Below are 27,015 nucleotides of genomic sequence, written 5' to 3'. Positions count from 1 at the left end.
GAAATTTGGGGTTGTGAACAGATCTATGATCTTCAACAGGGCAGCTATTTCTCTATGACTGTAGTTGGCAAATACACAATGTGTGCAGTCTCATAATCTTCAAATGAATCAACTCTACCATTGGGATATCACTGAGTTTATGTATACATGCGTTCTGTTTCTAGAATGACGTAGACCCACGTGAGGGACAGCTCCCCGCCTGGAGCAATGGTGGTAATGAATGCTTGACGGGCTCGGAGATACGATTAGCATTTATTTTACATACTCATCGTTGGATCCATCCTTCCCTCGATTCTGTAAAGTATAAAGATAACTTAATTCCCTTCTCCAGTAGACAAAGCCTTTCTAAGATCTTTTTTATTTCCGCAACATTCCAGTACTCCATCGGCGGAAGAGCTTCACGACTTTCCCCGCATACTGAGATAGGGAGGAGAATCATATCGATTATCCCTTTTGTTGCTCCCAATTTACTGTGCCACTGAAGGCCAGTTAATCCCTTTGAGGGCTCATCATACAACCACCATGGAGAGGATTATCCGTCCGGTTTCGCGGCAGTTGTTGAGATCGCGAGCTCGGTATCCCTTTGCCGTACCTACGCTTCATGCCAAAAGATTATACTCAAAAAGCCATGCTGTACCTCCGGTAAGGCCACTCTTGAAGGCTGGCATCTTATGGAAATGAGCTTACAACTGCTACTTTTAGCTGAAAGACCAGTCTCTCTTCATTGAGAAGGCCTATGTCAACGGACAATGGGTAGACGCGGAGTCAGGAAAGACATTCGAGGTTCATGGTAAGGCTGGTGCTCTCCTGGTGTTAGAACGAAACTTATCCCATATTCCCCTTAGATCCCGCCTCTGGGAAACTTATCGGCACATGCCCCGAATTCGACGCCCTCGACACAGAAAAGGCCATCGAGGCAGCCTCAGCTGCCTTTCCCAAGTTCCGCGCAACCCTAGCGCGCGAGCGTGCCCGCATGTTGCGACGATGGTACCAATTGATGATGGATAATGCAGAAGACCTAGCAACATTAATCACATGGGAGAACGGGAAGCCCCTAGCTGACGCCAAGGGCGAGGTGAACTACGCAGCCAGCTTCTTCGAATGGTTCAGCGAGGAAGCACCCCGGATTTATGGCGACACGATCCCCGCATCAGTTCCCGGTAACCGAGTCATGACGTTGAAGCAGCCCGTTGGCGTCTGCGGCTTGATCACTCCGTGGAATTTCCCCGCGGCTATGATCACAAGAAAGATCGGACCTGCTCTGGCCGCTGGTTGCACGGTTGTGTGCAAGACTCCTGGTGAAACACCCTTCACAGCGAACGCCCTTGCGGAGCTGGCTCATCGCGCCGGTATTCCCAAGGGAGTGGTCAACATCGTGACGTCGCTCAAGAATACTCCGGAGGTGGGAGAGGTGATCACCACCCATCCTGAAGTTCGCAAGGTCTCGTTCACCGGTTCGACCAATGTCGGTAGACTGCTTATGAAGCAGGCTTCGTCTACTATCAAGAAGGTGTCTTGGGAGCTGGGCGGAAACGCGCCATTCATTGTGTTCGATGATGTCGACGACCTCGACGCCGCAGTCTCCGGAGCCGTTGCCTCCAAGTTCCGCAGCTCAGGCCAGACCTGCGTCTGTGCTAACCGAATTTACGTCCAGAGAGGCGTCTACGATGAATTCGTCCAGCGCTTCGCCGCAAAGGTCAAGGATTTCAAGCTCGGTGCCGGCTTCGAGGATGGAGTCACTCACGGCCCGCTTATCCACGAGCGTGCCACCGAGAAAGTCGACCAGCACGTCAAGGACGCTCAAGCCAAGGGAGCCAAGCTTGTCGCCGGAGGCCAAAGAGTCCCCGAGCTGGGCCCCACCTTCTACGAGCTGACTGTCCTCGCTGAGATGAGCAAAGATATGTTGATGGCCTCGGAGGAGACGTTCGGCCCTGTGGCTGGAATTTTCCCCTTTGAGACCGAGAAAGAGGTTGTCGAGTTGGCCAATCGTGCCGAGGTCGGCCTTGCAGGTTACTTCTTCAGTGGTAACGTCAAGCGTATTTTCCGGGTTGCGGAGGCGCTGGAGGTCGGTATGGTGGGAGTCAACACAGGTCTTATTAGCGATGTGGCCTCTCCGTAAGTGTCCCAGTCAGACAGACTGCTAGTGCATTGTGCTAACTTTCGCTAGGTTCGGTGGTGTTAAGCAGAGTGGTTTCGGCCGTGAGGGCAGCAAGTACGGAATCGACGAGTTCCTTACGATTAAGAGCGTGACCTTTGGTGGTATGGGTGAGCCATTGCAGTCGTAGAGCGGCTGTATCATACGGGGTACTTGGGCAAAATTTGAATTCGAATCTGTAATTTTCAAGCCACAGTAATGACAATATAGCAACATGGGCCGTTAAACACGTCCTAATCACACTTCGTCTCATCACGGTAATCATCCTTAGTTGTCGTACTATAATCCCACCAGAAGTCCAAATGCTGAGGATCCGACTCTGGGATCTCGCACTCCGAGACATAATCCGGTAAATCTTGCCTCAGGATCGAGGCATACTCCTCCAAGAGACAGGAATAGCCTGGTCCAGACTGGCAGGCACGGAACGGCACCACTGCTTCGTTCAAGACTAATCGGACATATATTCCCGCAGGCGAGATGGCCGTGGCGTTGCAACTCAGTCGCTCCATGGTGAGATGGCCGCCCATTGGCACCAGCTCACTACTCGACCATGAATGGCCGAAGGCGACACGGTCAGTTGGGAGATCTTCGGGTGGGTTTAGGATACCCAGTGAGTCGATGATGGGGGTGATATCGGTATCATGTGCACTACAAGTGTGGTTATCAGATACGTACGACTGAGAGGGCAGATGGTAGGGAGGTCCACCTACAAGTTAAAGAAGAGGGTGCCGGACGAAGGTCCCTGCTCGAGAAGAGCGAGACTGGCGTTGACGTACACGGAGCCAACTGGACGCATCTTGTTATTTCCAGGTCTAGGAGCAACGGAACGGTCAATGCTGATTCTGTACTAGATGAAAGTGAGATCGGCTTACCCGGCGCAATAGTAAAAGTGTAGATCCCAGATGTACGCAAAGCTGACCCATTCATCCATGGTGAACACTCCTGTCCAATCCGAATGTCCACGGACGCTGGGTTCATAGGATGACATTGCTTCTGAGGTTAGTAAACGGCAAACAAGCGAGTAGATGCCAAAGGCGCGACCTACTCATCAACCAGAATATATCCGTGGACGTCAAGTCCAGACCGGGATACTGGGCGTTGAGCCGCTGCGCCGCACCCTCAAGCTGGGGCAACGACTGCGGCCATGCATCGCATATGCGCTGCGCATGCTGGTCGCGAGCATGACACGTACGCGATAGGGCATTCGCGCCCTGACGAGCCGATTCGGAGATGATATTGATAGCCGCTTTCGTCTTATACTCGTCATCACCGAAGAACCCTTCCCCGAACATTCGAGCCGTGTCCACGATGCGGCCGGCGTCGCTGGCGAACAGAGGCACAATCGTCTCTTCGTCCCAGAGGTGGCCGTATCGGTTGCGTGCATCCATGCCGTGCTTATAGGCGTCCTGAATACCGTTGTACGGTCCAATGGTGGTTTCCTTGTCATAGTAGCAACTTGAAGGGACAAAGTAGGTCCAGTTCTTGACAAAGTTCAGATCACCATCGGCGTGTGGCTCGTCGAACACGGCGTTCTTGACCTTTTGCAACGCCTTTTCTATCTTTGGCCCTTCGCTTGCGAGAGGGTATCGCTCCCCATGGCGTTTGATGATGATCACCTGGTCAACTGAACAGCCTGCCGGAGGGTCGCGATTGATCCCGTAGTTGCTGCGGTCCACGTATGGTCCCATTGCGCCATTGTGTTTGAGGATGTTGTTTCCATCAAGGGTTTGCTGCGAGAATAGCAGTGTTGCGGTGGTCGCTGGGATTAAGACCAGGAGTTGCGCATAATGGCGAACCATGGTGTTGGAGGTTGTCCAAACTCGCTTCATATCCAGCGGCTGCTAGATAGTTCACACAGTGTACATGGTCTTGGACACGGGTGAGAAGTTCGCGAGTCCTAGAACAAACATACCAGAGGGCAGGGGTTCATCCCGCATTCCTGAGCCACAGGAGGGACAAAGTCCCGGGCCTAATCTTGCAGTATTGAAAGGAGTGTTTGCTGTCGAGGAAGCCACTGATTTATACTTATGCGCATGCTATTGCTCGTTCATCCACAATGGCTGTAACCTGTGATAGAATGACAGCGCGATTTGGTTGCAGCAGTAAATCTCGTGACAACTGAAGCGACACGATATCGGAATTCGACCGCTATTCTTACGAGATCAGTGGAGGTCACTTGAGCGCGAGCTGCAGAAATTTGGATAAGGTGGGTTTTGAGAAGTGGTTAGTTGAACGAGTGCGTGGATCCAAGAACCAAAGACGTAGAGGAGAATGGTCTTCTGAAAAGAAGTGCATAGTGAGGCAGTTGTCTAATGTACAAAATAACACGAGCGCCGGAACCAGTAACCGATAATAAAGTTGACCATGCATATCCCGAGTATCACAACGAAACCATATGTTCAATGAAGCATGTCTGTGCCGAATCCAACCAAGCACTGTACCGTGATACAGTCGATAAGGCTTCCTTCATGGTTCAAATAGTCGATGAAGATCGTTTCCTCATTTCCTCTGCTCTATGTTGCACGCAATTATTTTCCTTGACGTTGCTTGTGCTTAGGATTCTTCGAACTGTATTTGTATTTGATCAGACTTAGGCCTATCGAATGCAAAGGGAACCGCCGATACTGACCAGATAATGTAAACTCGATTCTTCCTCCGAACAGGCTATTGACAACCAGCCGTTAGTATGATGTGGACCATGCAGCCACGCATATTTCATACCTTGCAACCATCGCATAACCGCTTAACGGACGATCTCGTCTTCATGCCCCGAACCTGCTCGAGTTGTCGCACAGTGGACCCCACAACACCGACATTGTTATCTTGCTGCTTCGCAGAACGCAGGCTCCGAAGGCTGTTGCCGACCGACGCTCTTGACAGTTGCGATAGTGACCGCGAGAGGAACTGGTGAGAGAATGGCTGACTCGGGAGAAGTTGGCGGAGGGCCCGGGTCGAAGAACCCAAGATGGACCGAATGGACAGCATGGTGAAGAATGGCGGAAAGGACTGGTAGCCTTTACCGGGACAATTCGTTCTTGATCGGCCGTCCAGAGGTGCAAAGGATCAGATGGTCGGCTTCATGCTCCCAAGGTCATCAAATCCGCGGAGCAAATGTTCACCGGAGTTTCTGTATCGCCGAGATCCGGGTCCATCACCATCCACCAATCCATAGGTAAATACTTTAGGTAGATACTGCATGCAGTCAAGGTTCCATGGACGATGTACTTCGTTTCTGGGTTACTACTATGGTTTGTATCAGGTATCACTACGAGGCACCCTCGATCGTGGTGAAATGTACTACATGAAGTCAGGACATCAGTTCTGCTTCAACCCATACCTGGAGCGACACAAGCACGGGTCGGTTCTTGACCAGAATCGAAGCGCGGCTTATTGACGATGCTCCGTGCGTTGGTGAAAGGGGACATTGAGGAGAGAAAGGAAACTGGAGGGTTGCGGGAGCCTACACCATTCATACAGCCGAGAATACGACGAGGCGGAGCTCATCGAGTTGGTGGCTGTGGACCTGCATCTCAATGATGGAGAGCAAATGCCCTCACTCTACCGCCAGAGTATATATCGCTAGTCTTCAGTGTCCTCATGGCATATTTTGCTCCCTGTGTTGCATACCCAACGTCAATATGTCGTTGCTTGACCTCCCCTTGGAAATCTTACAAGGAATTCTCGATTTTGTTGTTATCCAACAGAGACACCGATCAATCCAACTTCGTCTGGTAAATCGTGAGTTTGCATCGCCCCCTAATGATTGTTACGTGGCTGGAATGCTGAACCTCTAGGGCTGTTCGACCATGAAATCATGCTTGCATACGCCAGGAACAGAATCCTGGGGGAAGATAGGCTATTCTGGGTGCGATATTGGAGCGTACAGGAAAGATTTATGGTGCCCTACTTTCTTCATCAGGGACGGGATGACGATGACTCCTCAGGTACTGATATCATATCCCTGATGAACCACTGGGTGGATCGTCTTGCGCGGGACTCAACCAAGGGTAGCGAGAGAAACAAGCTGCGTCATCAATTCATGAAGCGACTTATATCACACATAAAGCACGATGTTCGCCGCGTCGTTTTAGCGGCCGAGAGTGGCTCCATTGATTTTGACCAGTCTTATGAACTGTTGTTTGCAGCAACGTATAACGGGGACCTTGAACTTGTGGATCAACTATCGCAGGATACGCGCCGCATCCGCGAGGATGCCAAGTCGGGGCTGTTCGAGGATCGACTTATCGAGGCAGCGGTTAAGTCCCTCGATTCGAAGATCGTGGACATGCTTCTGCGGCGTGGCGCCAGAATGCACCCAGAGGACTCAGATGAGAAAAGCTGGGACTCCCCGGTGGTACCGGCCGTTGAAAACTGGAGTGCGAAGATACTCCAACTCCTCCTGCAGCCCGAGTTCGGTCTCAGGACCTCTGGCGTGGCCTATCAGCGCGCAATTGTCATTGCGATGAGCGTGGATCGGGCAGAAGCTCTGGCGACGCTACTGGACCATTACACCGCACCGCTATCTGAATCGCGCTATCTTTTGACGGAGGGTCTTCGGGAGGCTTGCAGGTCGGGCCGCGTTGACTTCGTCCATCTCCTCCTTGACAACGGAGCCGACGTCAATGAGACGCTCAACGACGCTAGGAACCTTCATGAACCACGGCCTCTGGCGTATGCCGGCTGGAAAGGCCAGGTGGGAGTAATGCGTCTCCTCTTGGCCAGGGGGGCAAGCATCGGTGAGCACGCCGACAGATCAATCGATGTTCCTCCTGGTCCCCAGGCAATGCGCGCAGTAGCATGGGGCGGCCACTACGACGCGATGGAGGTCCTCATCGACGCTGGCCTTCGGCTGAGTATCCGTGACTGGACTGGTGTGATGTTTATCCTGAGTTGCCACCCAAACGCAGCGAAGCTCACGAGAACTATCCTTGATGACGGGCATCTCCGTGTGAGTCACCTGCTAGATCCCGACGAGGACGACAGCCCCGTACTGGCAGACCTCGTTGTTCTGGCATGCCGGCAGGGCAATTTTGAATATCTCAAGGCATTATTTGACCACGGCGCGCCCCTGAACGACGACGCCATTTACATCCAAAGGGGATATCCGCCTCCCATTGTGATGGCCATGTGCTGGCGCCAAGATACACTTGTGGAGGCCTTGACAAAGCTTGGAGCACATGAGGTTGATCCCTTGCAAAGCATTATTGGAAATCGCTTCAAGCGAGGGGACTTTCCATGCGATCCTCCTCCTCCTCCTCCCTGCCATCGAAGTTTTTCTCCCAAGGTCATTTGAGTGCTGCTGCTGTATGGAAGTGGTCTGGCTCGTAACCGGATAGTAAATATGCAATGTGAGAAAGCTTCGTTTGGGGCAGTATACCCGATTCTGTAGCATATTCTGTCTGATGCTGTAGGAGCTGCTTCCGGCTTGATATGTCCAGCAAAAGCAGTGGCCACCGCTTGTTTCTTTAATGTACAATACTACCTTCAGGCTTCTCGCTGCTAGATGAAGCCTTACAAATGTAGTATGGCGTATCTCCCAGATTCTAACCCAACTTTCTCCCGATTATTTTGCTTTATCTTTACAGATTTTCCAAGTTATTCGCACACAGTTGGATCCATCGCAATGACGCACCTGAAATTGATCTTCTCAGAAAGAGTAGCGGACATAACAACCCCTCGAAAATCAAACACATACAAGTGCCCTCTTCCCTCTCTTCCCTCTCGTCTCTTATCACAGAATACCTACAGTCTCGGTACTTCTACGCATCAGAGTATATAGGAACAAAGAAACCAGACGTGGAAGACAAACAGCAGTGGCGCCGTCACTTGCTTCTCCACTTATAATCCAAGACTCAATCACGTCCAAGATTCCAAGCAATAGCGGGCAAACCGCCGTCGTCTTCCAGTGAGAATTCTGCCTTCTGAGGTACCAGCTTGTTCAGCTCCGACGGACCGTTATGATCGGCCAGCATATAGTACTTGGACTTGCCACTACTCGAGGCAGCGAGGGCCTCGAACGGCTCCCCATCCAAAGGAGGATCTTGCTGCCGAGAATAGGCGATGTCTTCTTGGTGGCCTTCACCGAGTACTTCTTCTCCGCTTCGGCAAAGTTATGGTCATCGGTCTTGGATGCTGGTTGTTCTCGCGGAGATTGTTGATGAGGACTCGACCCTTCTCGGCGTAATTGACATTGGAGATAGTATAGCCTTGGTCGCAGGTGCCAGTTCTCTTGCAAGGCTGCTGTCCAGGGGACTTGGGTTGCGGCTTGGGAACAGGAACAGGGACCGGGTCGATGGAGGAACAGGCTGTCACTATTACGACCTCTTCAGAGAATTTAAAGGGTTGATTGTCCAATACAGCCTAGGAGATCTAAATGGGCACGCAGATTACAAACATATGACATGTATTCAAGTACTATGAACAAGATATACAATCAAATAACCCCGAAAGAAAAGCAGAGACAATAACCACAATCCTCAAGGCAAACATGGAGGGTGCAGTAAAACCCGAGGCCAACGAGCCGCTGACCTGGCCGATCAAGTTACTGGTGTCCTCTGGCTTCAGAGCCATGTATTGGATATCAGGCCGAGACAAGTTCGACTCTGGATAGAAGACCGTGATGATCGGCGTGGCACCCAGAACCATATTCTTCAGATTAGTCGATCCATTGGCGTTGGCGAAACTGTTCGAGTCCACGAGAGTGAGGTTATAGTCGCCGCCGGACGACGAATGGCAGTTTCCACTGCTGCTTGTGCTGGACGTATTCCGATTGGTAAAGGCTATAAAACCGATTAGACCATGCGATGTGACGAGGTGGTCGATTCAATTCTTACCTTGGAAGTGCAACTCCCCTAGGTTATAGTTGTGGCACGAGGTTGGCCGATTGCCGGTTGTTGTCTCTACTAACTTCTTACACACATTCGATAGATCACCATCATTCTGGGGCATCAGTTCTTGCGCAGTATTGTTCACTAGGGCCGTCAGATCTCGAACGCAATCGTCGGAAAGTTCCTGAGTACGTCGACCGTCCGGGTTGGCGTCAGAGTAGAGAGGCTCGGAGGCACCATGGTAGAAGATACTGCAGGCGCGAAAGGACGCATTTTGAATAGAGCCAGGATCTGAGCCAAGGCCAAAATAGAAATCCCTCTCGATCTGGATGAGTTTGTTCCGTCCTGTGTCGTCCGAGCTGTTCTGGATGTGGATGCCCAGCGTCCAGGAAAGTTGGGTAGAGCCATTGTTGACCAAGGGCGAAATGAAGAATGTCGTCCCAGACGCCGAAGAGCTGTTATCTGCTGCTATGCAGTGCGATAGTGCATGGCTTTCGAGAGAAGGGTTCTTGCCATTCAGGTTGGCTGTTCTGGGAGAGATCGAGAGGGAGGAAAATATCAGGAAAGGGAGACTCGTCACTGTTGACGGCCGCATTGTTAGGAGAAACTATCCATATACAATTCAGTTGCTAGATTATTGAGAGTAGTCATGTCTAAAACCCAAGTCAGGGCAATTGGCGCCCTCTTATAGTACTTCTGCTACATTGACGCCGACGGGGCAGTGCACCAAGGCAGACTGGACAAATGACGATAATCTACTTTCAATGTTGGTTTTAATGATTTTCCAACTGCTAACATGAGACATTAGCTTATATCGAAGCTACTTACCAGCGGTATAAGCTTTGCTGAAAGTGTCAACAGGCATGGTCAAATGGGCAAGATTATCACGGTGATGCGGTCCAACTAAATATATATCACCAGCCAGCATGTGCTGTTTATGAGTGTAGGCTACATTAATCAAGACTAGGCAGAATTACCCTATTCTCCAATACTCTCGCAGGACTTGCAGAAAATCTGGTCAGTTATTGATTTCCTCATGAATTGATCCATCCTATGTTGTTCCTGTTCCAGCCATTAGGGCAGGCTTCTAGGGTTCCCTGTTCCTCAGTCGCGGAGGTAACCCGAGATAGTAAACAACTGAAACCTACCTGTCAAAATATTCAATTCAATGAACTGCTTCAACCACGTCTAAAGATGTATTACCAATACTACGATCCTCCACCATCACCAGAGCCACTAGAGTCAGGCGTCTTCACCTACGGCAAAGATGGCATCAAAGCAGGAGGTTTTACCCGAGCCCACAGCGCAGTTACATCTCTACGGAATCCCTTTTCAGGTAAACGCTAGTGCAGCTGAATTAAAGAGTGCTCTAGAGACTGCAGTGAAGAACAGACAGGTGAGAAAAGCGTATTTGAATATTAGGAGGCAGGACTGACCTGCCAAGTGCTTAAATCCGACACTGACACTAGCAGTGATTGCTATCGAAAGGTCCCTGGCTGAGCAATACCGCAACCTGGAAAGAGCTCGTGAGGAACGCATCAGCCGTGAATACGCGGCGAAATTTGCAACGCTGGGGACTCCTTCTCTCGAGGCTCGCTTTGATCCTCGATTTTTTCATTGCCAAGTATTTCCTCGGACCGAACGGGGCCCCAGAAAAGAGATGCAACGAGAGGCGTTGATCCTTGAAGACGTTGATGGATCGGATTTCTCGAAAGGCCGTGCAGGCAGTACCCGGTCTGGTTGCGCATATCATCAGGCGACTGACTCTAGTTGGATGGGAAGACAGCTTCGAGCATGGACTCGACGCTGCCTTTGCGGCTCGCTCTGCACCTGGAGCTCGGTTTCACATCCCCACATCCGAGGCTAATTTCGACCTTGACCGTTTCATGGCAAAGTATTTCCTTGACGGCTTGAATGGCAAGCCTGATCCGAAGAAGACCACCACCCAATCGAGCTCTACCCATTCTTTGAGCATCTGCCACGCCTCATGAGTCTTGTAGAGTCAATACCAGGGCTGCACCTTATACGGGTTAAGGATGCATGGAGCAGATACACGATCCTTGGCTGGGACATCGCCAAAGTCATAGCCATCAAGAAAGGACACGAAGATGAAAGGGAGCGAAAAAAGGCTGAAGAAGAAGCCGAAAAGCGCGCACAAAGGCAAAAATGCTGGCACGAAGCGTTACAGCCCCATCGGGATTATATGAGAAACTATCACCCTCCCGCCGGTCCGCTGGCGCTGGACGATATCGTGGGATCGTATACCATTCTTTGCGAAGCGATAGATGAACACCTGGGTAATTATCATGACGAGCTGACGCTCGAGATCCAGAAACCAGCCAGCGCAAATGGAGTAGTGGCCGCGTTCAATCTGGATCTCGTTGAAGGGACCATGCTGCTAGCATTGTCCGATGATGCACTGCACCGTCTCCGTGAAGAACAGCCTCCCGAGTTGACCTATTATGAAAAGGAAGACGAAGACAGATCCGACAGCTATGAGTCGAACTCCAATAAGCGCAAAGGAAGCGAATTATCAGGAGGACAAGCAATCAGACGTTGGGTGGGTGAGATCCCCAACCCGAATCGTGTGTACCTCCAGTGGGGCGGCCGAGTGGTCCTCGCAGAAATCGAGGTAGACGAGGGTAACGAACACACCGGATACCTCGACTTTGATGCTTCAAGGGCGACCGCTCGCGGAGAATGGGCCTATCCGGCATTGTGGGGTAAAGAAAGAAAGATTGCTTTCTCGATTATAAACGTGGAGATCAACCTCGGAAAACTCCCAGAAATTGGAATTACTGGACCCAGAAGTGGTACGACATAGAATGGATGGGGCGCTGGGGCCGTTGGTGACTTGTATACACATCAGGACAGAAGGGAGTGGCATCCAATAGACAGCCTGAAAGCGACTGGATTTTCAAGCTGACGATGATCTGTCGCAACTGATCATTGTGAAACTGATGGCACAGCCTATCCGTGCTGCTAAGATATTCACTCGCCTCGTAATCTCAAGCAGATGAGAATTGAAATCCATTGCTATATGCAAGCCAGTTCATTAAAAGCAGGCTTCAGCCTCTAATCTATCTGATGCTTCGATCCGAACGCCGACGAAAATAAAGTATTCTTTTCATCCCAAGAGAAAATCAACAACCTGACCCAGTCAAGTATTCCCTCTAGCAGAAACGCAAAATAACGGAGAATGTGGTACTCATTTTTAACAACGGAGGAATGTCTGGTAAGTGGGAGAGTCGGTTTGCTCGCTGAACGGATACCCGAGGTCGTTGAGGAAGGCCTCCAGATCCTTCTTCTCGTCATTCGGGCACTGAATGCCTGCCAGTACCTTTCCGACATCGCCACCATAGTTGCGGTAGTGGAACAGGGAGATGTTCTGGTTGGGCCGGAGCGTGGTGAGGAACTTGGCCAAAGCTCCTGGACGCTCTGGAAACTCGAACATGAAAAGACGTTCATCCTTGACGTCGCAGCGTCCTCCAACAAGGAAACGCACGTGTCGCTTGGCAAGCTCGTCGTCGCTCAAATCCTTCGCCGGCATGCCGGCCTTTTCGAGCTGATCCATAATCTTCGCCAAGTCTTCGCGACCTGTCAGCGCAGACAAGGAGATACCCATGAGGACATCGGCGGACTCGGCTCGAGCATAACGGTAACTGAAGGCGGTTACGGCTTGAGGAAGGATCACCTCGACGAGATTTGCGAAAGCACCAGGCTTCTCCGGGATGTTGACGCTTAGCAGCGCTTCCTTCCGCTCTCCCAAAGCAGCACGCTCAGCAACAAAACGCAAGCGGTCGAAATCCATGTTTGCACCAGATGTGATGGCGACCAGCTCCCGGTTGATGTCGGGGCTAGGGTTCTGGGAGATGTACTTCTTGAGTCCTGCGAGTGCCAGGGCACCGGCGGGCTCGATGATAGATCTGGTATCTTCAAAGGCATCCTTGATGGCGGCACAGGTCTCGTCGGTCGAAACCAAAATGACATCGTCAACCACCTCACGGGCGAGACGATATGTTTCCTCGCCAACAGTCTTCACAGCCGCACCGTCCGCAAACAGTCCAACCTCCCTAAGGAAAACTCGAGATCCCTCACCCAACGACCGGGCCATGGCATTGGCATCGTAGGCCTCGACTCCGATAACCTTTACATGTGGCGCGATGCGCTTCAGATAAACCCCGAGACCGGCAACTAGCCCCCCTCCGCCGACAGCGCAGAAAACGGCCTCGAGTTTCTCCAAGTTTGCTTGACGCAGAATTTCCATTCCAATGGTACCCTGTCCCGCAATCACGTACGGATCATCAAAGGGAGGAATGCTGGTCAGACCGTGCTGCTTCTCCAGTCGATGAGCTTCCTCCTTGGCAGCGTCGAAGTCGTTTCCGTGAAGGATGACACTGCCGCCGAGACGGGCGACATTCAGATGCTTGATGGCAGGGGTGCCTGAGGGCATGACGATGGTCGCGGGGATCTTGAGCTTGCGAGCGGAGAATGCAACGCCTTGTGCGTGGTTACCTGTATACCTGTCAGCTCTCCTCGGGGTGAGTCACCACATTGAAAGGCTCTGACCTGCGGAGCAAGCAATAACACCCTTCCACCGCTGCTCGGGGGTCAAATGCGCCATCTTGTTGTAAGCTCCACGGAGCTTGAAGCTGAATACAGGGAGCAAGTCCTCCCGCTTGAGAAGCACACGACATTCCAGACGATTGCTAAGATTGATGGCGTGATGGAGCGGTGTCTCCTGAATAACATCGTAGACCCGTGACGTCAGGATAAGGCGGAGGTACTGTGTCGCCAGGATGGTGGTTAACTATATTCCGGGAACATATCCTTTGGGCTAGGACCTTACATCTGGGTAGCCATTGGGAAGCAGAAATGCACTTGGGATACCCCAGTCTCGGGATAAGCCCAGCGCGGTGTTTTGGTCCTTCTCCGAAGGGGGAGTGGGAGCGGCGGTGTACTCAGTCAGAGCGAGGTTGCTCAGCTTTGCAGTGACCGGAGTTGTCGTACCGTTCGTGGCAGGTTGATCGGGCATAATGAACCTGTATCTCAAATCAAAGACACTGATTGCGATTTAGGGTCAGAAGAACGCAATCGAAGGAGTCAGCGGCGAGATCAAAAATTCGCCGGCAGTGGCACAATCACGCCTTCGACAAACATTAATCCTTCCCGCGGGGCCACCCTTCTTGAATGCCGTGATCGGAGCGGAATTGGTTGACTCATCAGCCCTCACCTTGAGCCCTAATTTCCCTGCAGGTAAACGTACTTTCTGCGACATCTTGTTGAATAATTTCAATATCTCAAGCTGAATCAGTTACGTATTTGTCTTGATGCTCATTCTGAGCATAAGAATATGACATCCTTCTGGGATGGTCTGACCTGATTCAATCGATAACCAGTAGTACCTATGTGGCATACCTCCCAGATGATGCGAACTACTCACGCTCTGATCGTCGGAAAGCTTGGCTAACTATAAACTCCTGACGTTTAAGTGACTTAGACTTCAATGGATGTCGGTCTCGGATCAAATATAAGCTCAGGTTCAGCTTGTTCTCTGCGAGGCTGTGTATCATCCCTAGTTCCTATGTAAAAGTAGATAATCTCGAGTCACAAGAGCAGAACTAGCTTTTATACCAGTAGTTAACTACCTAGACTGAGGACTTCCCCGTCATTTTTCTGCCGTAAATCCTCTTTACGCCAGCGTCGAGCCGTACCTCTGGTGTAAATAGCTTCGAATCGCTGTCAGTGCACAATATAAAAGAAAGGCATGGTAACGTACGATACGGGTACGGAACTTTACCGCAAGGATCTCCGAATTCTCCGCAACGTCATGTTGTCTCTGGAAGTTCGATAGATTGAGGCGACATCTGCCTTCCTATTTCTAAAGAGAGAGTGGTTGGAGAAAATAATCCGCTTGAATCATTCAGTTCACTTCATTTATTATTTCAATTCTTGCAAAACCTGTACCCATTGCAGTGCTGTCCTTCATTTTCACTCGGATTGGAGTAGTGGCGTGTCAGCCCCGAATCAATCCGCGCGACTCGATAACTTTTTTACGAATCCAGCAACTCACTTCGTGAGACGTCCTCCAAAGACAAAATGCTCAACGAACCCCTTCCTTCCTCCATGGAGGATAACCCGTACGTACCGGTCAATTTCCTCGCTAGCTGTTGAGACGCGGAGGAACAGGATAGCTAACCAATCATGACCACTAGCCAATTCAAGGAGGAGACCTCTCTCCAGAAATTCCGCAGACGGCTCAAGGAGGAACCCTTGATCCCGCTAGGTAAGTTGAGTTGAGATACGCATCCTCCCGTTGCTCCGATCTAATGCGTACTTTTGCGTCCAGGATGTGCCGCCACATGTTACGCCCTCTACCGCGCATACAGGTCGATGAAGGCCGGCGACTCGGTCGAAATGAACAAGATGTTCCGTGCTCGTATCTACGCCCAGTTCTTCACACTCGTCGCTGTTGTTGCCGGAGGCATGTACTTCAAGACAGAGCGCCAGCAGCGAAGGGAGTTCGAGAAGATGGTGGAGCAGCGGAAGGCACAGGAGAAGCGGGATGCGTGGTTGCGTGAGCTGGAAATCCGAGACAAGGAAGATAAGGATTGGAGGGAGCGTCATGCTGCCATTGAGGCTGCTGCTAAGGAGGCGGGCAAGAGGCCGGCGCCGAAAAAGATTCCAGAGCAGGACGCTGCTCGGTCAGCTATTGAGCCTGCTGATGAGAAATCGATTGGGGTACTAGCTGCAGTGCGAGATTTATGGATGCAGCAGAAGTGAACTTGACATTACGAAAATGCGTCATTTACAATGTGGTTCCTCGCGATAACTTGTACATATATACATTTCAGGGTCCTGTAAGAGTAAGAGAAGCTCTCCTTCACTAGCCGATTTTGAGCCAAATGCCTCGTGGCAGACGCGACCACGGGTCAACTCCGAGGAGATCGATTCAACTCGCGATTTGTTCGTCGATATACCGTTTCATAGTTTCGAACTCGGCTTTTCCAGTCTGCCAAATGGTCAGCCGGCAAGCTTAGAACTCAGGAGCAATGCCTCATACCGAGACGAGATATCGTATATGTTGCTTTATTACAAGCAAGCAACAAATTAGCTGTACGCTTCTGCGCCGTTTCGCAGACACTCACCAAGTCTGTTACGTTGCGATGCCGCTCAAATCCTGAACGAGCATAGCTGCGCAACTCATCCCGAGTCGACGATTTAGGAATCTCTTCAAGGTCGAGATATCAATCAGCTTGCAAGACTCAACAGGTCATGGCAATTCAAATCTAGACTTCCGAGTACGGGAGACTAACTGTTCAGCGCCCTGACTATCTCCCGCCATAGACCCAGGACTCGCTGTCTTTGTATGAACTAACAGTCGTATCAATATTGATTATTTCATAGATGCTTGATATGGAGATGTTACATACATGGTCCAAGCTAACTGCAGGCTTTCTGAGTTTCGAAGGCTGGCTGCGGGAGACAGAGGCAAGCAGTCTCAAAGATGAACGCATCTTTTCATAAGCTGCCTAAGTCGAGATATGGGAAGTTGACAACATTGACCATTAAGACGCCCCAATCTGCTTCATGAACGGTACCCTGCTATACTCAAAAATAGGTATCCATGACATATTTAGCTGAAGGTAAACCAATTGGCGGCGGAAGACAAGGCGGTGAAGTAAAATTTTCAGGCGTATTGTCTTGTATGATACAGTGACATACAATACATCATACCTAGCTGGATAAACCTATCTGGTTGAGACTTGAGTGGCTTTGACAGAGAGAGCGTCATGTATCTATTCTGCACCCCCTATCACAAGTCAAACAGATCAATGATAACGATATTGTCCACTATGAGAGTCACATGAACGCAATGCTAAATAGAGCTGATGGGACGCCTAACTCTGTTACCTCCATTAAGCCCGTTAACACCGAACCACCGCATGGGCAGGTTGTACAGACCACCCCTCACTTTTATCTGACTCCTTTACTTGGCTTCAACTATGAACTTGGCATCTTTGTCCAGATAGGCAAGTTCGTATCCATCGACTAATCAATCCAAATGCCGTCGATTTCATCCGTCGAAGCCGTCTTGTCTGCTGCCGAGAAGGATAGCTCCAAACTTCTTGGCCTGGCATTCGGCGAGCAACGCATCACGACGCCTGGCCAATACCTTCCTAGAAGTGGTTAGTAGATCGAAGAAAACGGTACTTCAATTACTGATGCTTGAACTCTGCATCTAGATGCACAGAAAGAGCCCCAGATTTCCTTCAATGTATCATCTGGCACCTATATTGTCATCAGTCTGGACCTCGATGCTCCATTTCCATCGCTCGGCTTCCTAGGACCCATCCTACACTGGATTCATCCGGGTTTTAAGCCGTCGACGAACACCACTGTCACGGGGGAGACCATCTTGACAACATCTGCCCCTTTTGTTGCGAACTATATCGGCCCTGCACCTCCACCGGGCAGCGCGCCGCACCGGTATGTTTTCCTGCTGTACGAGCAGCCAAACGGCTTCGACATCGAGAGGCATGCCCCAAAGAACGGGAAGCCCGTTGGTAACTGGCAGAGGATAAGGTATGATCTGGATGCATTCGCGAAGGAAGTGAACCTCGGGCCAGTTTTGGCGGCGAACTATTTCCGCAGCAACTGAGATTGGATCATTTTGATTGATGTAAAACTGAGATAATCATAATATTGATTACCGTAGTAGTCCCCAGGCTGTCAGTCATATCAAACGTGCAGAGTACATGCACTGTACAAATGGTCTGAACTTGCCGGATCTCATTGGTCGTGACTGAAATGATCACGTGCCTTGTTCCTGGCTTCCCCGAACTTTTTTTCGGAGCAGAAAAAAGATCGCGACGCTGAGAGTAGCAGCAGCATCAGCACTCCCCAGTTCCCCGTGGTGGTGGTTGACAATCATGCGGTGTCCTTCTCTTGCACGGTTACCTCACCGTGCCCTATCTGGTTTGACCAGATCGCCTGTGCGTCTTCAATCTCAGAACTTCTTGTATCAACGATGCGCGTCGACGGCCACTCTCCGTTCACCCATTGCCGGCCCGGCTTATCAGTCGGCTTTCAACAGACACAATTTGCAACGACGGAATGCCTCCGCTGCTACTGCTGCCGCTGTGTGAGTAATTCCGATCTTGTAGTGATCATTGAGTCTCCCCTGGGGTTGCTAGATTTATCTCGTGCGCTGTATGTTCAATCGCTAATCTCGTTCTTCTCAGTCTCGAGGCCGCCGCTTCCAATCCCGACGGTCTGTCTCAGGAGGCAATCATTGACAACCTTGACCCTGCCGAAGCGATCAGACTGTCCAGGCTCCGGAACATTGGTATCGCTGTAAGTCATATCCCGGGAAATCCAAGCATTTCCGCGGAGACACAGCATCTGACTAGTACTTTATAGGCACACATTGACAGCGGAAAAACCACCTGTACCGAACGAGTCCTCTTCTACACTGGTCGTATCAAGGCCATCCACGAAGTTCGCGGCCGTGACAATGTTGGTGCCAAGATGGACTCGATGGATCTCGAGCGTGAAAAGGGTATCACTATCCAGTCTGCAGCGACGTTCTGTGACTGGGTAAAGAAGGGAGACGATGGAAAAGAAGAGAAATACCACATCAACCTGATCGATACGCCAGGACACATCGACTTCACCATCGAAGTGGAGAGAGCGCTGCGCGTTCTTGATGGTGCTGTCATGATCCTGTGTGCTGTGTCAGGTGTCCAGTCCCAGACTATCACGGTCGACCGTCAGATGCGCCGCTACAACGTTCCTCGAATTTCCTTCGTCAACAAAATGGATCGTATGGGAGCCAACCCTTTCAAGGCCGTTGAACAGATTAACACCAAGCTCAAGATCCCTGCTGCTGCCGTTCAAGTGCCAATTGGTGCTGAAGACGAGTTCGAGGGTGTGGTCGATCTGATTCGTATGAAGTCCATTTACAACGAAGGACCGAGCGGTGAGAATATCGTGATCAAGGATGAGATTCCTGAGAAGGTCAAGTCAATTGTGGAGGAACGAAGAAGAATGCTCATTGAGACGCTTGCCGATGTCGACGACGAGATGGCTGAGCTCTTCCTGGAGGAGACTGAGCCTACGGAGCAGCAGCTCAAGGCCGCCATCCGCCGAGCAACCATTGGCTTGAAGTTCACTCCCGTCTTCATGGGTTCTGCACTGGCCAACAAATCTGTGCAGCCTATGCTTGATGGTGTCATCGACTACCTTCCCAACCCATCCGAAGTCGAAAACCTCGCTCTTGACCGGAAGCGCGATGAGGCTTCCGTAAAGCTTGTCCCCTACAACTCTCAGCCTTTTGTTGGTCTTGCTTTCAAGCTGGAAGAAAGCAATTTTGGGCAGTTGACCTACATCCGTGTGTATCAGGGTACCCTACGCAAGGGTGCCAACGTCTTCAATGCTCGCAACAACAAGAAGGTCAAGGTTCCTCGCATTGTTCGCATGCACTCCAATGAGATGGAGGAGGTATCGGAGATCGGAGCCGGTGAGATCTGCGCCGTGTTCGGTGTAGATTGCGCCTCTGGCGACACTTTCACCGATGGACAGCTGGGTTACACCATGACTTCCATGTTCGTGCCCGAACCCGTCATCTCGCTTTCTATCAAGCCCAAGAACAACAAGGACTCCGCCAATTTCTCCAAAGCTATGGCTCGTTTCCAGAGAGAAGATCCCACCTTCCGGGTGTCTTACAATGCGGAGAGTGAGGAGACTCTGATTTCTGGTATGGGTGAACTGCACCTTGACATCTACATCGAACGTATGCGTCGTGAATACCGCGTCGACTGTGTGACTGGCCCGCCTCAGGTCGCGTACCGCGAGACCATTGGCAACCGAGTCGAGTTCGACCACTTGCTCAAGAAACAATCGGGAGGTCCCGGTGAATATGCCCGCGTCGTCGGCTGGATGGAGCCCACCGGCAAACTTGAGGACAACAAATTCGAGGAACAGATTGTTGGTGGAAGTATCTCCGAGAAGTTCCTTTTCGCTTGTGAGAAGGGTTTCAACCTTGCTTGCGAAAAGGGTCCGCTCATTGGTCACAAGGTGCTTGGTACCAGGATGGTGATCAACGATGGTGCTACCCACATGACAGATTCATCCGAAATGTCATTCAAGAACGCTACTCAGCAGGCTTTCCGCAAGGCCTTTATGGAAAGCAACCCCTCTGTCCTTGAGCCCATGATGAAGATCGTTGTCACCGCTCCTGGTGAGTTCCAAGGTGACGTTATCTCTCTCCTCAACAAGCGTAATGCCACGATCAATGATACCGAGACTGGTGTGGATGAGTTCACCGTGTATGCTGACTGCAGCTTGAACGGAATGTTCGGCTTCAGTACGCATCTGCGTGCTGCCACCCAGGGCAAGGGTGAATTTACCATGGAGTTCAGCCACTACGAGAAGGCTCAACCTCAATTACAGTATGTGCAATCTTTCACCCCTGATTGCCAGCGTGTCGATTTGAACAATCACTGACAACTTCTTACAGGAAGGAACTCGTCCAGAAGTACCTGAAAGCTCAGGCTGACAGGCACAAGAAATAAACGTTATGGCTGTCGTCTCTTCTCGTTGCGCAGTCATTCTGATTGCAGACCTTGGTCGTTTCATTCATATCCCTGGACAGTCTTTTACGAATCTTCTTCTGCTCAAGATGAAGCTCATACATACCCCTCGAGCATCTTGGCATTCTATTACCACTACGACAGCGATCTGCTTCTCTCCACGTGTATTCTCATCTCATGTCCTCTTCACCTTTGTGCCCAAAGCATTTGGAGCCATGTATTACTTTGCAATATAGACAAACCCTGTGGGTCTTATGAGGGATTCTCTTTGTTGGCTTTTGACAATATACCTTGTTATAGCAGCTGGGAAAAGTGAATTCTAAGATAATTTGCATTTTCAATGTGCGTTCTTCCACCCATGTCGTCTCTCAAGCGATTTAGCGTCTCAGGCTTCCAGAACATCCACTGGATAGCTGGGCGGCGTGCTGCCTCAATTCGAATTATAGCTCTTAATGAGATCCACGTCCCAAAGATAGTCAAACTTTGGAGGTGGATCCATCTCCTGCTTGCAGGTCCAGACGAACTCCTTCCAGTCTGCTGAAGACCATATCGCTAGGGAGCGGAAACGGCAGGTGGGCGTGTTGTGTCCTGCGTCCGCACGCTAATTGTGGCTGAGATGGCGCTCGGCTCCGGTGCCTCAGGCGCTGGTCCTTCTCCTGGCGGGACGAGCCCTTGTGCATGGCGTTTGAGGAGCTCCTGACGGCTGCGAAGAGTCGCATAGTTCGTCTCAATCGTATCTTTGACCCAGAAATGCAGATCCCGGGTCCACAGCATATCGGAGAACGCTGGGTCAGCGATGGCCGACTGGATCTGCGGAGTGAGGCCGACCCGCGCCATCGCTTCTTGGATGTCCAGGTCACCGTAAGAGTCGGTTTTCAGGACTGCAATGTGTGCCCATGCATAGTCCAGAAGATGGTCAGGGCACTGATCAGGATCGGGCCGGTTAGCGTAGCGCTGGAAGATCTGGCTGGCCGTTGACGGCTCAAACCCGAGGTATTCTAGCACAGCGGCGCTCTCTTCCTCAATTGGAATGTTCATGGAGATGGTGCTGGGTCGACTCCGCGTTCGAACCGACGCTGGGGACGACGATGGGCTGGAGATGCTTGAGGGTGAACTCATGACTCGAGCGAATAAGCAGGCGATGTTTCTCTGGAAGACGCAAAGAGTAGGAATGTAGAGAGTAGAGTATAGGGAGATAGGATAAAGAAGAGACTGAGGAGCTGGGAGACGAAATCGAGAAGATTCTCGTAGGCGAGGTGATAGCAGGGTCTGTATGACGATAGTAAGAAAGTCGGTTCCTAGGTATCTATGACTCTGTCCCAGAGGTAAACTAAACCTACCTTCCTAGGCTACCAACAACTGGGGCCCCATGGAAGAAGTGAATGAAAAAGGGATAGGAGTAGGGGTGATATTCACTGACAAATGACGCGAAGATTTTGTGATTGAAAAACTCTAGCAGCAAGATATTTCTAAGCACAAGTAGGTTATGGGTTCTTGTATGTATTCCTGGCCGTCTCTCCCTTCCAATGGTCAGACGAAAAAACAAGTATCATGCTCTTACTGATCGCGGTAGATGAATGGGTATATATTGGGACGGATTACAGAAGTTGCCTGTCAAGCTATTTCCCGGAATCGTAGGGGAAGATCAAGGAGTATATTTACTCCTCAAAAGCTCTGAGCGCAGCAAGCGCAGCAACAGAGAAAGTAGCCACACGGTTATGACCTAGAACATATTAGTTCTGTCTCTCCCTGCGCAAAGAACGTTGAAGGAGTTTGCAACATACCACCGTAGCCTACACGTTCCCATCGAACCTTCTTCACACCGTTCTTCCCGGACCTGTTCTCCCAGACCTTCACCTCGGTTGGGCCACCCTCTTCCTTTTTCTGGTACACAAGAGCGCCAGGGGCATCTTTCTGGTTTTCACCAGTGGCAGCAATCCAGACACTACGTCCTTCGTACCAGGGGATTTCGACATCATTGAACGCATGAACGATTGCGAGATCCAAGTCTTTGCTGGCGTACCCTGCCTTCGCGTCTTCCTCAGCCGATGGTCCGACGCCCGTCAGGCGTGCGAGGCGAGCGGCCGTGTCCCAATGGTCGACGATATGGCTCCTTACCCATCTTTGTACGCGAGGGTAGCCAATCAAGGGAGAGAGCATCGGGGGCGTAAGACCTTTGAAGCTGTAGGATTCGATAAGGTTTCGCAGGTTGCTGAATGATGCGAGGAGGATTACACCTGCGAACGGTTCGGGGTCTTTGATGGCGGGTTGGACAGCTGCGGGATCTGGCGAACCAAATGCATATCGCTCAGCGACTGCGGCGCTGACAGCTGTTCCCAGGCTCTGTCCCGTGATGACAATCCTGGATGGCGGGATGTTCAAAGGGCCGGCGGTCAGGAAATTGATAAGGGAGACACCGTCCGTAATTAAGCCTTCTTCGGTCGGGGAGCCGGTGGACACTCCGAACCCACGATAGTCAATTGCGAAGACATGGACAGGGTTGGAGGGCGTTGACAAGCCCAGAAGCATGCGATAAATTTCAGGTCTCTGAGCGGAGCCGAGATGCGCGGCATTGCCGTGGACTGCAGTTGAACAAAGATTAGTTAGTGTGCATCTTTCGATTTGTGTTGCAAGGCGAAGAAAACAATGCGCTTACAGTTGACAACTACTCGAGCGTTAGGGTCGTTGGCTAGAAATTTGAAAGCCGAGGTTCGGGTATAGTCTTCAGCTGGTCCAGATGGCTCGTTTGCATTCAGTTCCTCTTCGTGCTCATGGCAGAGGTGCAGAGGGAGTAAATGCCAGCCATAGATTGTCTCATTATCGGGGGTAACCAGATTGAATGGTTGGACCTGCGTTTCTGGCCAAGTCAACAACGACCACTTCATGGATAGCTAGGCGTTTCCACGTACTCAGGAATCCGAAGCGCTCGACCTGGTTGACATCCTCCCACAGAGCAGGATTGACTTTGTTCGCATACAGGGCGCTATGCGCATGGCGCCAGAATTGTTAGTCGCGTTCTTCGAAATATGGTTAAGCAAAGCATACAATCTTTGGACATTGGGCCATGTGAGCGCGCAGATGAAGCTCACATAAACCAGGCCTCCAGCGGCCAGCGTCCAGTAGGCCTTTTTGAAGATCGGTTGTAACTCAACCATTGTGAAGTGGGATCCGATAGCCAAATACCAAATCCTATGAGCACGCAAGCATATCTCTCAATATGAGCTTCCGAAAGAAGAGAGCAAAGTACGGAATATGCGAGCGATGCTCTAAAAGATAGGAAGCGTACCTCGGAGATCCACCAGATAAGTCGGAAAGATAAGGATTTGATGAGGAGAAATATTATTAGAAAATCATCAGGATAGATAAATGACCATGTTCATGTTTAAAAGTCACTGTGAAATATCCGTACAACGAGAGAGAAGCAGTATAGAATGAATGGAGTAGTGACACCCAGCACTGGCAGTAATCTTAGAAAGCGGCGTGATTTCATTGCTCGTGGATTCTCCGCGTTCCTTTTCTTTCTCCGCAACCCACCCTCGCTTCTTTCATCTCTTTCCCTGCAGTCACTTACAGAACTGTTGGAGATGCTTTTGATCTCCTCTAGCAAGGTTATTCCTCGACTGCCCCGTGTGTGATAGTTCAGCATGGCTGAGAAGCGCAAACTCTCCACTCGCGACCGTCGCGAGCCTTCCGCGAAAAGACGTCAATCTGAAGCCGCACCTCAATCTCAGGCTCAACAGGGCTCTTCTTCCAAGAAAAAAGGTTCTACACCGAGCGTTGCTCCCACGCCCCAGCCTCCTCCGCCTGAACCAGAGGTCATCGAGAAGCCCCTGCCGACGAAGATCAAGGATGGAGAGGCTCTCCCCACGCTGTCCGCGCCGCAGCCCGCCAACCTTTCATTCAAAGAGTACCAGTCAATCGCTGAGAGGTGCGTTCTTCGGGGTTTCATCGAATGCCACTGCCTTCGCTTTGTGCTTGCACCTATTTGAGCGCGTACTTGAACTGACGCGATTCCTTTGTCTCCCACAGTGCTGTCCTTCTCGCCTCTCTGGAACGATCGAAGAAGAAATGGCTCAGCGACGGCATTCTAGAGCGATACTACACTAAACCAAAGAAGTCCAAAAGAGAGCAGATTGAAGGCAAAAATCCCCCCAAGGAGTCCATGTTGAAAGTTGGACCTTGCAACATCGCGATTGGGCCTCACCTTTTCGATGCTATGCTGTACACCGTCAAAGATCCTAACGCGCCGCCACCGATTCAATACACTCCCCCCCAGCGGCCGATGGTTCACTATGGCCCTCCCAACAACTTCCAGCAGTACCATTCCTATCCACATCCGCCGCCATCTCAGCAGTCACGCCAGGCCGCTCATTACTCCCCCGCCCACTCGGCCTCACCACAACCAGGTTACCCCCAGGGCAGCCAACATCCGCCTCCACATCCGGCCCGAACACCCACTCATCCACCTTCTCACAATGCTCCTCGTCCCCCCTATACCCCTCAGTCAGCCCAGCGCCCGCCTGCGTCTCAGCATGCACAGCCCCCTCAACCTCCAAAGCCCAGTCCGGACCCGGTCATTCAAATGCTTGCAACGCGAGCTGCTTCGGACCCCGATCTCAAGGCGCTGATGAGAGTGGTTGCTAGCAGCAAAGCGTCTCAGGAACAACTTCGAGCGTTCCAGGCTCATATTGATGAACTGAATGCGATCATTCGTGCGAGAGAGCAACAGCAACAGCGACAGCAACAACAGCAACAAGGGCAAGCTACAGGCAGTGCTCAATCGCAGACACCACGCCACACGCCGCAACCTGCACAGCAGGGAGTTCCACAGCGACAACCTCAGCCTTCACCGCTGCAGAATTCCCAGCAATCGCAATCAGAGCAGCCGAGTCAAAAGCAGGGCCCCTCGCAGGCCCAGCCAGGCTCGACCCCCCAACATCGGCCGCAATCACAATCACAAGCTAAACCGCAGCCACAGCCGCAGCCGATGCCAAGAGTGGAAGTTCAAATTCCCAAACCCTCACCAGCGATGAAGTCTGCAGTACAGAGTTCCAGTCAAACTCCTCCCAAGCAACCTCAAACACCCACTGCTCAGAACACCAATGCTACTCCTCAGGTCAAACAGGAGCCGGGAACGACTACGACAAGTCGACCGCCCCCTGGTGGAGTATCTAGTCCTAGTATCGCGGTAGTCCCGCCACCTCCTCCAGGCGCAGCTTCTACTCCTCACCAGCCAAATTCAAGTCCTGCAGTACGGCCAATGAACCAGCCTCCTCCGAACCACACTCCAGCACCGCGTCCAGGTGGCCAGTATCCGCCATTCCAAGGCCAATCTCCTTCAATTCAATCACGTCCACAGCAACACGGGTCTCCGGCCTACTATCGTCCCGCTCCTCCCCCACCTCCTCCTAGGGTGGGCTACAAGTCGGTTGTCTTTGAGTTTACCTCGCCATTGACTCCCTACGGAAGTAGCACTTCGGGCCACGCAGGTTCAGGAGACCGGTATTTGTTTCCGGAGTACTCTATTCTGGAATGGCTGCCCGGCGGAAACACAGTTCTAGCGTCCTTCTTGCTCATTCGGAAGGTGGATCCCAGAACACCGTTCCCCATAGAAGATGCTTCGGTGACGACCACATCCCGAGCCAAGGGCAAGTCGACCTCCAAGTCGAAGAAAGCGGACAAGAACAAAGACAAGTCAGCGGAAGACGGGGAGAGCAAAGAGAAAGACAAGAAAGAGAATGACAAGCCCGATGAGGCCGCTAAGGAGAAGGACAATGCTCAATCTTCTAGCAATCAGGATTCCGCTACAGCCGCTACTGACTCGGCCAAAGGATCAGACGATAAAGGCAACCAGAAGGCTCAAGCGGAAACTCCCAGCAAACCAGACTCCAACAAATCCAAGGAGTCAAAGGAAGATGCAAACAAGTCGAACCTTAAGGAGTACTACCAGCCCGTCACGATGCGCATCTACAGCGCCAACCCAAAGTTTCTAGAGCCTCTGGCACGGGTGGTCAAGCCACCGGACGAGGTGCGCAAGTACATGAATGAAGTCATGGACCGCGCAGAACGTGCTCCCGAGGGATTCCTCGCCTTACGTCTTCCACGCGAGAACAAGGATGAACACGAGCCCGAGGACACGAGAAAAAGTGGGACTCCTGCTCCTGCCGCAAATTCAGGCGCGCGCAGCCGGTTCCTAAAGAGTAGCGCTGCGGATGAGGAATCAGAAATCGAGAACATGAATGGACCTGTCGAGGAAGAAGAGGAAGAAGAGGAGTTGAAGGACTTTTATGCGCCCCCGACTGGTCTCACGCCTCTTAGAGTATGAAATGGAGGTTTATGGCGAGTATTCAGCTCGCGTAAATCATGTATTATATATCCTGTTTGTCGTACCTCTGTAGCATCAGAATTCTTGAAACACAGAATCAATGCTCTGTCCATA

At 51.3% G+C, this 27,015-nt stretch overlaps 11 protein-coding genes across 11 annotated transcripts; 6 read left to right on the top strand and 5 right to left on the bottom strand.

Moving 5' to 3' along the window:
* Positions 1–522: 522 nt before the first annotated feature.
* ALT_5298 (NAD-dependent succinate-semialdehyde dehydrogenase) lies at positions 523–2,285 on the top strand (the record flags this gene model as incomplete). The annotated part of the gene is made up of 4 exons (XM_033555259.1): positions 523–642; positions 703–790; positions 846–2,115; positions 2,168–2,285. 4 exons carry the CDS (start codon positions 523–525, stop codon positions 2,283–2,285), a joined length of 1,596 nt encoding a protein of 531 aa, XP_033411150.1.
* A 103-nt stretch (positions 2,286–2,388) lies between these two features.
* ALT_5297 (histidine phosphatase family protein) lies at positions 2,389–5,140 on the bottom strand (the record flags this gene model as incomplete). The annotated part of the gene is made up of 6 exons (XM_033555260.2): positions 2,389–2,803; positions 2,866–2,967; positions 3,028–3,145; positions 3,201–3,996; positions 4,068–4,124; positions 4,877–5,140. 6 exons carry the CDS (start codon positions 5,138–5,140, stop codon positions 2,389–2,391), a joined length of 1,752 nt encoding a protein of 583 aa, XP_033411151.2.
* Positions 5,141–5,793: 653 nt separating this feature from the next.
* ALT_5296 (ankyrin repeat domain-containing protein) lies at positions 5,794–7,448 on the top strand (the record flags this gene model as incomplete). Its single annotated transcript, XM_033555262.2, has 2 exons — positions 5,794–5,893; positions 5,950–7,448. 2 exons carry the CDS (start codon positions 5,794–5,796, stop codon positions 7,446–7,448), a joined length of 1,599 nt encoding a protein of 532 aa, XP_033411153.1.
* Positions 7,449–8,007: 559 nt separating this feature from the next.
* On the bottom strand, positions 8,008–9,577 carry ALT_5295 (uncharacterized protein; the record flags this gene model as incomplete). The annotated part of the gene is made up of 3 exons (XM_089599891.1): positions 8,008–8,254; positions 8,643–8,934; positions 8,989–9,577. The coding sequence occupies 3 exons, from the start codon at positions 9,575–9,577 to the stop codon at positions 8,008–8,010; spliced, it is 1,128 nt and encodes a 375-aa protein (XP_089455768.1).
* A 599-nt stretch (positions 9,578–10,176) lies between these two features.
* Positions 10,177–11,806, top strand: ALT_5294 (uncharacterized protein; the record flags this gene model as incomplete). The annotated part of the gene is made up of 4 exons (XM_033555264.1): positions 10,177–10,318; positions 10,455–10,606; positions 10,671–10,876; positions 11,032–11,806. The coding sequence occupies 4 exons, from the start codon at positions 10,177–10,179 to the stop codon at positions 11,804–11,806; spliced, it is 1,275 nt and encodes a 424-aa protein (XP_033411155.1).
* Positions 11,807–12,196: 390 nt separating this feature from the next.
* Positions 12,197–14,017, bottom strand: ALT_5293 (threonine dehydratase, biosynthetic; the record flags this gene model as incomplete). Its single annotated transcript, XM_033555265.2, has 3 exons — positions 12,197–13,497; positions 13,552–13,768; positions 13,832–14,017. 3 exons carry the CDS (start codon positions 14,015–14,017, stop codon positions 12,197–12,199), a joined length of 1,704 nt encoding a protein of 567 aa, XP_033411156.2.
* Positions 14,018–15,081: 1,064 nt separating this feature from the next.
* Positions 15,082–15,765, top strand: rcf1 (respiratory supercomplex assembly factor RCF1; the record flags this gene model as incomplete). Its single annotated transcript, XM_033555266.2, has 3 exons — positions 15,082–15,122; positions 15,198–15,268; positions 15,332–15,765. The coding sequence occupies 3 exons, from the start codon at positions 15,082–15,084 to the stop codon at positions 15,763–15,765; spliced, it is 546 nt and encodes a 181-aa protein (XP_033411157.1).
* Positions 15,766–17,047: 1,282 nt separating this feature from the next.
* On the top strand, positions 17,048–20,558 carry ALT_5291 (elongation factor G, mitochondrial; the record flags this gene model as incomplete). The annotated part of the gene is made up of 6 exons (XM_033555269.2): positions 17,048–17,171; positions 17,229–17,568; positions 17,972–18,127; positions 18,228–18,339; positions 18,406–20,435; positions 20,504–20,558. 6 exons carry the CDS (start codon positions 17,048–17,050, stop codon positions 20,556–20,558), a joined length of 2,817 nt encoding a protein of 938 aa, XP_033411160.2.
* A 570-nt stretch (positions 20,559–21,128) lies between these two features.
* ALT_5290 (uncharacterized protein) lies at positions 21,129–21,695 on the bottom strand (the record flags this gene model as incomplete). Its single annotated transcript, XM_033555270.2, has 1 exon — positions 21,129–21,695. One exon carries the CDS (start codon positions 21,693–21,695, stop codon positions 21,129–21,131), a length of 567 nt encoding a protein of 188 aa, XP_033411161.2.
* Positions 21,696–22,234: 539 nt separating this feature from the next.
* On the bottom strand, positions 22,235–23,731 carry ALT_5289 (alpha/beta hydrolase; the record flags this gene model as incomplete). The annotated part of the gene is made up of 5 exons (XM_033555271.2): positions 22,235–22,299; positions 22,361–23,158; positions 23,233–23,433; positions 23,486–23,559; positions 23,622–23,731. 5 exons carry the CDS (start codon positions 23,729–23,731, stop codon positions 22,235–22,237), a joined length of 1,248 nt encoding a protein of 415 aa, XP_033411162.2.
* Positions 23,732–24,220: 489 nt separating this feature from the next.
* ALT_5288 (uncharacterized protein) lies at positions 24,221–26,901 on the top strand (the record flags this gene model as incomplete). The annotated part of the gene is made up of 2 exons (XM_033555272.2): positions 24,221–24,504; positions 24,606–26,901. The coding sequence occupies 2 exons, from the start codon at positions 24,221–24,223 to the stop codon at positions 26,899–26,901; spliced, it is 2,580 nt and encodes an 859-aa protein (XP_033411163.2).
* Positions 26,902–27,015: the final 114 nt, after the last annotated feature.

The sequence above is a fragment of the Aspergillus lentulus genome, assembly GCF_001445615.1.
Source record: "Aspergillus lentulus DNA, contig: Alt09, strain: IFM 54703, whole genome shotgun sequence".
NCBI classification, from domain to species: domain Eukaryota; kingdom Fungi; phylum Ascomycota; class Eurotiomycetes; order Eurotiales; family Aspergillaceae; genus Aspergillus; species Aspergillus lentulus.
This window is presented reverse-complemented; position numbering and strand designations above follow the sequence as displayed.